The following is an 11,039-nucleotide window of genomic DNA, read 5'->3' on the forward strand; positions in this document are numbered from 1 at the left end:
AAAATTTATTGCAAAAAATACAGAAATAATATATGTCTGAAATTAATATGTGAACAATTAGACAACACTAGTTTTCACTAAGGCACTTTACGAAAAATTGTTTTGACTGAGAAATCCCAGAGCTCAACGAGGGTGCGGGGTGTTAGGGTCGGCAACGCGCACGTAACACCTCTGGAGTTGCAGGCGTCCGTAGCCTACGGTAACCGCTTACCACCAGGCGAGCCGTATGCTTGTTTGCCACCTGCGTAGTATAAAAAAATCCCACTCTAAAACTTGTTTTTACGAAGGCCTAACTAGTTTTACTAGGGTAAACGTGTTTTTGCGGAAAGTAACATTAAAAAATTATTCAGTGTTAACTGTTTGGTTGTTTGGTCAGGTGGGCATCAACAAGGTGTATGCGGAGGTGCTGCCCTCGCACAAGGTGGCCAAGATACAGAAACTCCAGGAGCAGGGGCAGAAGGTCGCCATGGTGAGTCACCCAAAATTAAAAACTATTGTAACATGTATTTTACTTTTCTCATATTCGAAATGAAAAGTAGAGTCGTAGACTCGGATTTTATCCCGTGGTTAACAATATTATAAATAAATGAATCATTTATTTGAGACCAAGTAGATCCATAGCTTGTTATTTACAGAGTATCTTCATAACTATGTTGGTGGAACAGTACAGAAACTAAAAAAAAAACATGTTATTGTCTGTGTGTTAGAGGCGTGTTAATATATTTTTTAGAGCGCAATTGAATCGTCTTTGGGTTTATTAGAATTGTCTCGATTAGTTGCCTGTTGAGAGAAAAGTACAGTCATCGATAAAATGATGAACAAAATACGTTTACGTTTTATAGAGCTCAACGAGGGGGGGGGGGGCGGGTTTAGGGTTGGCAACGCGCATGTAACTCATCTGGACTTGCAGGCGTATATAGGCTACGGAGAATGCTTACCATCAGGCGGGCCGTATGCTTGTTTGCCACCGACGTAGTATTAAAAAAAACGTTTTTTTTGTCAGAGCTTATTTTGTCTATAATATAAATAGGTTATTTATGTAGATAAGTATAATGCAAATAGTTTATTATGTTTATATTGTCTTTTCTCTTAATTTTTGAATAAATAATTTTCTTATCTATGTTGGGGTCAAATCTGCAACCCAAATTAGACTCACTTCTCACTTTCGTTTGAGCTGAATCTTTACTTACATATGTAAATTGGGTGATAATGTTATATTATGGTACCATCGAGCTGATGATGGACACATGAGGTGGCCATAGGAACTCTGTGATGAAATAGCGGAACCTTATTGTATTCGAGTTTGTTAGAATTGTCTCGAATAGCATTAGTTGCCTGTTGAAAGAAAAGTACAGTCAGCGATAGAGTCTGTTCGGAAAGAGAAGAGTCGTGGAATGTATTGGGCCCCATACATTTCACGACTCTCTTTCCGCACAGACTCTAAAAGCTTGTATCAAATATGATTTTTTAGAAAAAATAAAATTTGTGTGACAGGTATTTATTAGCTAGTACAGACCGGATGGTGCAAAGAGTGCAAAACGCCTGCACACGTTACTGTTTTGGAGTCGCCCCACGAGAGCACGTGACGCCATATTTGAACTCAGCACGTATTCTTAAAATGTCATTACGCAGAGAATTGCATCTTTCATCTCTGTTATTTGGTGTTTTTAAAACGTCTAAACCAGAGTATCTATTTAATAAGTTTAAATTTCGTGGTAGCAGGTCAAGCTTGTAAGGAATCAGATCGGTTTGCGATGATTTGTTACTGCCTCGCTGTCACTTTGCCGTTTTCAAAGGTAGTTTTAAATACTCAGCAACAAAATGCTGGAATAACTTACCGCCACCTATCAAAAACTTAAATACAATTAGTACTTTTAAATTAAAACTCAAACAACAACTTCTAGAATTTCAAAGCATGCTACCTCCTGGTACTAGAGTAAAGCCGTCGTATCTGTAGTGGTCGAAATCGTTCTTATGCGCCGTTCAACTTTGTTAATCTCGGTACTTACTTATAGTAAAATTATTACATTCATGTTATTTATTTCCTCAATATATACTTTATTACCCAACGTATTTATTTAGCCTAAACATTAAACCTACTATCACATATGTCATAGTATCATACAGTATAATCTTATAAATATATCCTTAAACATAAACATATATTTGCATACCTATATTACTTATTTTCTACACAAACTAAAACAGTCTTAGCCATACAGTTTCCGACAAGCAGCAAGTAAATTCGTATTGTACGAAGGGTCGGCCTGAAAACCAGCGTTGTAGTAGGTAAGCCTGCTGCAACACATGCTGAGGTTCGCTCCTTTTTAGCATCATAATTTTAAAAGTTTAGTTATCTACATGTAAACATAAATTTGTGCCTAATTAAGTTTCATTTTAAGGCTTGTAATGTTTTGTAGTATTGCCTGTAAACATGTTTCAATGTGGTGTTAAATAAATAAATTCTATATCTATGTCTATGTCTTCTAGGTGGGTGACGGCGTGAACGACTCGCCGGCGCTCGCGCAGGCCGACGTCGGCATCGCCATCGCGAGCGGCACCGACGTCGCCGTGGAGGCGGCCGACCTCGTGCTCATGAGGGTCAGTATAGACGGCTCTACTGTTATCTGTCATTTATGCATTCATTAACACGAATATAAGAGCATACATAAATCTATTCCTCATAACAGCACTTATGCTTTTAATCGCTATAACGTTACTGCGATTAATGGCTACCAACTTAACAAAATCAAAACGAATACAGTTTTAAACTAAGTGCATTGCTGCCAACTTACAAAATATTCATTTGGTTGCATAGTAAAAACAATTACTTCATAAGTCAGAAACACGCATGTGACACCCGTAATATAGCAACACCCATAGACTACGAAGACCGCTTAGCGTTGCTTGTTAGTCTCCGTAGGCTACGGTGGCCAAAAGTGAGAAAAAACTGTCCAAAAAATTAATTTAGCAAGTAGCAAGTACCAGGGCCTCATGAGTTACGAGGTGTCGCCGACCGGCCGGCCGCGGCCCGGGGCGGGCCGGGCGCGGAACAAGGTATGCTCGCGCGTCTTGGCTATATACTTTTGCTTTGTTTACCTAAATTAAGATTTATTTTTGTTGACTCGTAGGAAAAGTATTGTATGCAACGTTGTATAAGAAGGTCAAAAAATTCTCGTGGCGTATTCTCACGCCACTCGCCTTTTTTGACCCTTCTTATACAACTGTTGCATAAAATACTATTAAATATACTCAAAGCATTAGTGCCTACTTATACACCGTGTTTTTTTTATTTGCGTTAATTTCGAGGGTGCATTCCTGAGCTTAAATTAAGTAACTTTCTCAAACATACCGATATTCTAACTAACTCCATTTCGGAGATAATCAATCATATTTTTTATATTATAAGGCCCTTACGAGCGTGTACACTTGCCTTAGGGCCTGTTTACTTATTGATTAGTGTTTAGTGCGAGTTCATACATTTGCTACTAAACGTACGTACTATCTCGGACGATCGATGTTAGAAATGACGTTGGTATATCACAGTTTTCAATTGTTTGGTTGAGTTAAATGTAATGCCGTAATAAAAACACGGTGTATAACAAATGAAATGTGTGCTCCGTATATGACATTTATTCCGGTTTAACAATGAAATCTTATTTACTTAACTTATTGAAATTTGTATGTCCATTTTTTGTAAGTCCATTTTTAGCGATTAGCGATAACGAGCTAACTTGAGAGCGAGGAAAACGCGCGCACCGTCGCGGCCGAGGCACGTCTAGACTGGCCGTTTTGTGCGCGAGGAAATTGCCTCGCGCGTATGCTCGCTCAGTGTGGACCCGGCTATTGAATGGAAAATAAATAAATGAAAAATAATATTGATCCCTAATTCACCTCGGTTGACATATTTTGTCCACAGAACGACCTGTTGGATGTATACGCGTGCTTGCTGCTGTCCCGCGCGTGCGTGCGGCGCGTCCGTCTCAACTTCCTGTTCGCGTCCGTGTACAACCTACTCGGCATACCGTTGGCTAGCGGTGCTCTGGCTGTCTTCGGTCTTCAAGTAAGTTCTTTTTTCTATTAGTCGACTTTAAACGCAAAATAATACCCTCCTTCCTCGTTCTTCATCTTAACAACTTGAATTTGCACAAGCAAACAAATTATTGCGTTTGTTCGCTCACTTATAACTCACTCACTCACTTTAAACTTAAATAAACAGTCTCTTATCACTCAAAACTCAAAATCGTACGATCAATTCATAGAGAATACTTGCGCGTCGTGTCGAATGGCACAGGTTCCCCGTACGATGGCCAAGCGGCACGCACGAACTTCAATCCTTCTTCCTCGCGTTGTCCCGGCATTTTGCCACGGCTCATAGGAGCCTGGGGTCCGCTTGACAACTAATCCCAAGATTTGGCGTAGGCACTAGTCTTTACGAAAGCGACTGCCATCTGACCTTCCAACCCAGAGGGTAAACTAGGCCTTGTTGGAATTAGTCCGGTTTCCTCACGATGTTTTCCTTCACCGAAAAGCGACTGGTAAATAGCAAATGATATTCGTACATAAGTTCGGAAAAACTCATTGGTACGAGCCGCGGTTTGAACCCGCGACCTCCGGATAGCAAGTCGCACGCTCTTACCGCTAGGCCACCAGCGCTGATAGCGCACGCACGAACTTCAATAGTATCGATTTCTCAAAAACTATTTATATAATTGAAAAATCGGCCGACGTAATTAAAGTGTACATCATTATTCACTATTGGTTACAGTTTCGTATCTAAGCGTTGCATAATAAAAGGTTCACGGAAAAAATATTTACTTATGATACGATATGTTTTTTGAAATCTCAGTAGACCTAATTAAAGAACAATAGCTAAAATATTGTGTACATATCTTTAATGTTTATACAACGTTTAAGCAGGCTATAGCGATGGTAAAAACAGCTAATTTGGCCAGGTAGCCTCTTAAACAACTTTCGCTCGAACGAAAAAATACACGAACGGTCTAAATGCACCATTAAAAATTGTGTAAGTATATTTGCACAGAAGCTTGAAGCAAAAAAATTAACAACATAATTGGTAGTGACTCTGCCTATGAAGACGATGGTCCCGGGCTCAAATCCTGGTGAGGGCATCTTATTTGTGATAAGCACGAATATTTGTTCCCGAGTCATGGGTGTTTTCTATGTATTTAAGTATTTATAAATATTTATATATTATGTATATATCGTTGTCTAAGTACCCTCAACACAAGCCTTATTGAGCTTACTGTGGGACTTAGTTTGTGTAATACTGTCCTATAATATTTATTATTATAATTGCAGCTTCAGCCGTGGATGGCTTCGGCGGCCATGGCGATGAGCTCTGTGTCCGTGGTGTGCTCCAGCTTGCTGCTTAAGACGTGAGTACATTTTTTTTCAAGGTTTACCTTCCTAAGAACAAATTGATTACTAGTTATGAACAACTCGAAATCAATTTGTACTTGTACAAGTACGCGGGGACTTACGAGGATGTGTCATTAATTTTGCTTACTACAAAAATTAATCTACCTATTTTTATCACAGGTTCAGAAAACCTACCAAAGAAGAGCTCCGTACTCCCGAGTACCTGCAATCCATAAGACTAGAGGACTTAGATAGCGTGTCGGTACACAGAGGTTTGGACGAGAGGATCGACGTGGGGGATCGGGGGAACTCGCCCATTGCCAAGTGAGTACTTTCATTCGTTCGTTCATACATTCACATTATCATTCTTTCAATCATAGAAGAGCTCCGTACTCCCGAGTATCTGCAATCTATAAGACTAGAGGATTTAGTGTGTCGGTACACAGAGGCTTTGACAAGAGGATCGACGTTAGGGATCGGAATACGCCTATTGCCAAGTGAGTACTTTCATTCATTTGTTCGTTCATACATTCACACACTCATTCCTTCATTCAAGACCTCCGTACTCCCGAATACCTGCAATCGTAAGGCTAGAAGACTTAGCGTGTTGGTACACAGAGGCTTTGACAAGAGGATCGACGTTAGGGATCGGAATACGCCTATTGCCAAGTGAGTACTTTCATTCATTCATTCGTTCGTTCATAAATTCATACACTCATTCCTTCATTCAAGACCTCCGTACTCCCGAATACCTGCAATCGTAAGGCTAGAAGACTTAGCGTGTTGGTACACAGAGGCTTTGACAAGAGGATCGACGTTAGGGATCGGAATACGCCCATTGCCAAGTGAATACTTTCATTCATTCGTTCGTTCATACATTCACACACTCATTTCTTCATTCGAGACCTCCGAACTCCCGAATACCTGCAATCCATAAGGCTACAGGACTTAGTTTGTCGGTACACAGAGGCTTTGATGAGAGGATCGACGTGGGGGATCGGGGGAACTCGCCCATTGCCAAGTGAGTACTTTCATTCGTTCGTTCATACATTCACATTATCATTCTTTCAATCATAGAAGAGCTCCGTACTCCCGAGTACCTGCAATCTATAAGACTAGAGGATTTAGTGTGTCGGTACACATAGGCTTTGACAAGAGGATCGACGTTAGGGATCGGAATACGCCTATTGCCAAGTGAGTACTTTCATTCATTCGTTCGTTCATACATTCACACACTCATTCCTTCATTCAAGACTTCCGTACTCCCGAATACCTGCAATCCGTAAGGCTAGAAGACTTAGCGTGTCGGTACACAGAGGCTTTGACGAGAGGATCCTCGTTAGGGATCGGAACACGCCCATTGCCAAGTGAGTACTTTCATTCATTCGTTCGTTCATACATTCACACACTCATTTCTTCATTCGAGACCTCCGAACTCCCGAATACCTGCAATCCATAAGGCTACAGGACTTAGTGTGTCGGTACACAGAGGCTTTGATGAGAGGATCGACGTGGGGGATCGGGGGAACTCGCCCATTGCCAAGTGAGTACTTTCATTCGTTCGTTCATACATTCACATTATCATTCTTTCAATCATAGAAGAGCTCCGTACTCCCGAGTACCTGCAATCCATAAGGCTAGATGACATAGTAAGAAGCCGAAAAAACCTCGCGTGTTTTGTGCACAAGCCCTATATAGATTTAACTTTAAGTCCGTAAATAGATTCAATAAAGAGATTCAAAGTATCTCGCGTATACAATTGTTAGAACCTTCATCCACATAATATTACTGATACCGTCAATTGGGGTGAATAGGGACGGCTGGAATGAATAGGGACTGAACTTAAAATGAAAACCTGATAATTTCTTAATAACTACTTACCTACACAAATCGTCTCATACAAAATCGACTATTATTTTCAATCGAATGATACAAAGGTCTGGGTAGATTTTAAGAAATGATCAGGTAAATCACATTTTAAGTTTTGTCCCTATTCACCCCAGACGTCCCTATTCGCCCCGGTTGACAGTATGTGTGTTTATTTAGACTAAATTGAAAAAAACGTAGTTAATTGCATGCCATTAACTACGTAAACGTAAACGTAGTTAATTGCATGCCGCTGTTTTTGGTTATTATAAATTAGTTACTTATAATTTAATTAATAACATTCTAAATTATGTAAAAATTACCTTATATTTTAAAGGTTGATTTATTTTATTTATATTACTTAAAAATATATTTTTATGAATTTGTACTGACATATTTGTTATAAAGAGTAATCCTAATTCTTATAGCTTTAGATTTCACAGGCAACACTCTGTATACTGGCTTCTCACTCGCACTTATACTAATGCTAGTCTGTCTCTTTCACTCTAGCAAAAACGGCGACTGGAAATCTCTTTTAAAGGTGTAGTTATTGGTGTGTAGTTTTTTTTGCCTTTTTTGTGTTTTTTGTCGGTTTGTGCGGTTTGTTTCATATCTTTGGTGGAGGTTTTGTTTTCGTGTGTTTTAGGGGATTTTATTTGAAAAATTTATTTATTAATTAGGTCGAAATTCTTTTAGTTGTCTTGTTTTCTGTCCCCAAAAAATGTGACGGAGTGAAGTTTTTTGTATGAGAGGATTTTTTTTTAATTTTTGTCATGTAAAATATAGTCTACAGCTATTTTTTTTATGTATTTGATAGAAGACCTAGATACAAGCGTGACAGAGTGGTCAGAAACAAGACAACCAAAACAATTTTGACCCAACTAACCTATAGGTTGAAAAAAAGAAAATACTATGCATTTAGGTATCGTTTTTATTCAAAAACTAGCGACCCGCCCTGGAGTCTCATAGGTTACACAAAACCTTAACAAATTATACACTTAAACATTCCCCAAGAATCACTCTATTGATAGGTGAAAACCGCATGAAAATCCGCTCAGCAGTTTTTGAGTTTATCGCGAACATACCTACAGACAGACGCGACGGGGGATATTGTTTTATAAGGTATTGTGCTTTTCACCTCATATTGGGGGTGATTAGGATATGAAAATTTGTACAAGTTCAATTTGGTTACTATCCCATTTTAACTCTCTTGGGGATAAAATTTCGAAACCTCTTTAGTACTCGCATATACGCGTATGGCAATCATTTTTATATCACGCTGGTGGCCTAGCGGTAAGCGCTGGTGGCCTAGCGGTAAGCGCTGGTGGCCTAGCGGTAAGCGCTGGTGGCCTAGCGGTAAGCGCTGGTGGCCTAGCGGTAAGCGCTGGTGGCTTAGCGTCAAGCGCTGGTGGCTTAGCGGTAAGCGCTGGTGGCCTAGCGGTAAGCGCTGGTGACCTATCGGTAAGCGCTGGTGGCCTAGCGGTAAGCGCTGGTGGCCTAGCGGTAAGCGCTGGTGGCCTAGCGGTAAGCGCTGGTGGCCTAGCGGTAAGAGCGTGCGACTTGCAATCCGGAGGACGCGGATTCAAGTCCCGGCTCGTACCAATGAGTTCTTCGGAACTTATGTACGAAATATCATTTGATATTTACCAGTCGCTTTTCGGTGAAGGAAAACTTCGTGAGGAAACCGGACTAATCCCAACAAGGCCTAGTTTACCCTCTGGGTTGGAAGGTCAGATGGCAGTCGCTTTTGTAAAAATTTGTGCCTACGCCAAATCTTGGCATTAGGTGTCAAGCGGACCCCAGGCTCCCATGAGCAGTGGCAAAACTGCCGGGACAACGCGAGAAAGATCTTAGTCAAAAGTGCTGTCATAACTACAGCGGTATTGTTAATTGATATACGGGATAAACACTATAGAGTGATTAATTGCCAAGCAGACCCCAGGCTCCCATGAGCCATTGCAGTAAGCCGGGACTAATGCTAAGAAGATGATAATTATGTTGGTGGCAAACAAGCATACGGCTCGCCTGATGGTAAGTGGGTACCGTAGCCTACGGGGGTGTCATGTACTAAACGTATGCTTTTATTTGCATTGTTTGTGTGTTTAAAGTTTTTTTTTTTGTTTTACTTCAGTGATGTGATATTTAAAAAAAAAGATTTTTTAAAAAACTGTCTAATAAATTTGAATTTGTACACAAATTTAGTATAACTAGTGATCGCGCTCATTGAGAAACGAAGATGTTTTAACACAAAAAAAAATTAATAGGCGTACCGTAAAACCACCCAACTATCCCACCCTAGACGCCTAGACTCCTTAACTCAAAAAATCTTTTTAATTTAAGATTAGTAGTTAAGTTAGAAAAATGCATATTTTTTTTGATATGAAATAAACAGATTAAATTTTTTTTTTTTATAGTCCAAAGCTCCCAACTATGGTCCACAAATAAACTCAATTTTTCTCGTTCAGGTGTGTATTTTACTATATTTTTGTAGTTCTAAGGCAAAGTACGTTTATAAATGGAAGGTAAAACTAAGAGTAAACCAAAAGGAACATTGGTATAGATACTTAATTTCCTTTTGAACTTGTGGACCATAGTTGCAGTATTGGACTATAGTTGGGTGGTTTTACGGTATTCGAATTTTAGTTATTTGATCTGTTTCCGATATGATACTGATCTGTCAGTGTCAGACGTTTTTGGTTGAAGAAATGTCACTTGACATTGACAGAACAGAACATCGGGAACAGATCGAATAGGGACCGTGCGCGTTGGAGGATCTGCCATCTTGTGGCCTGAAGCGGAACAATAAACATGTACATTCACACGTCACGTGTTTTCTTGTGCATAGTAGGTTCTGCCACCTTGTGGGCTACATCGGAACAGTAAACATCACATTTACGCCTCGCGCCAAAAATCTGACGGCTCCTGTGCTGCCTCCTACAGTTCATGCACGCTCCCTATAATTAAAATTTGAATACATCTGATATTGTAATGTCAAGATGCTATTAAATTCAAAATTAAAATCACAATTACACATTATTTGACAGTTCTGGGGTCAATATCAGAGCGTTTTTGCCCCCTAATTTCATTAGACACATTTTTAACGCAGTGTTTCGACATTTTGATGATTATTTTTTTGGTTGCCTGATTGTCCTTGACTCCTACCGATCAACCAAAAATATAATTAAAATGTATGGTCACCTCTAAAATTTTTTTCTTAATTAGGCCTTTAAACATCTAGACCGCGAGCCAGGAACAGATTTCTATGACCTCCTCCCGGGCGAAAACTCGTATAGTGGTTAACGGCTATGTATGACGAAACCTCGTGGACGTCAGCTGCCGCTCCGTTGGTGGGTTGAAGATTGGTGGCCACCGAAACACGTAAAAAAATAGTCATTGCTCCCGTTTGATACTTTGTCAGATGATAGCTCAGATGCTATTGTTAGTAAAAAAAAATCGTCAGCCGGTTGTATCGCGGTGGTAAGAACGTCAGCTGGTCGCATGAACATGTGAAAAATAAGCGCTTTGCCTGTTTATGATAGTATAACGAAATCATGAAACTTTGCATGTACAATAGGGTTGTTTCCAATTTTTTGAAACGCTTGTATTACGTTCTATATTAACTAAAAGTTGCCCTAAAATTCAACATTTATACTAAAAACGGCTTTAAATATGTTAAAATCACAAAATATATTTTGACAGATGCTTTCGCGCCCAAAACGCTCTTTGAAAATTGTGTGACGTCACACTAGTTTACGGTTTGACACATAACTACATACACACGTAGAAGATAC

At 39.7% G+C, this 11,039-nt stretch overlaps 1 protein-coding gene across 6 annotated transcripts in view; it reads left to right on the top strand.

Annotated features, from left to right (window-relative positions):
• Positions 1 to 11,039, top strand: part of LOC133533049 (copper-transporting ATPase 1) — a 100,465-nt gene that overhangs the window by 80,361 nt on the left and 9,065 nt on the right. For 5 of the 6 annotated variants that reach the window (XM_061871975.1, XM_061871974.1, XM_061871971.1 and 2 more), the window contains 5 exons: positions 377 to 469; positions 2,491 to 2,601; positions 3,920 to 4,063; positions 5,323 to 5,399; positions 5,563 to 5,706. In XM_061871975.1, the coding sequence (XP_061727959.1) occupies positions 377 to 469; positions 2,491 to 2,601; positions 3,920 to 4,063; positions 5,323 to 5,399; positions 5,563 to 5,706 (569 nt within the window). Of the gene's footprint in view, positions 1 to 376; positions 470 to 2,490; positions 2,602 to 3,919; positions 4,064 to 5,322; positions 5,400 to 5,562; positions 5,707 to 7,758; positions 7,802 to 11,039 lie in introns of all 6 variants that reach the window. The other variant, XM_061871976.1, reaches the window with a different exon arrangement.

The sequence above is a fragment of the Cydia pomonella genome, chromosome 28, assembly GCF_033807575.1.
Source record: "Cydia pomonella isolate Wapato2018A chromosome 28, ilCydPomo1, whole genome shotgun sequence".
NCBI lineage: Eukaryota > Metazoa > Arthropoda > Insecta > Lepidoptera > Tortricidae > Cydia > Cydia pomonella.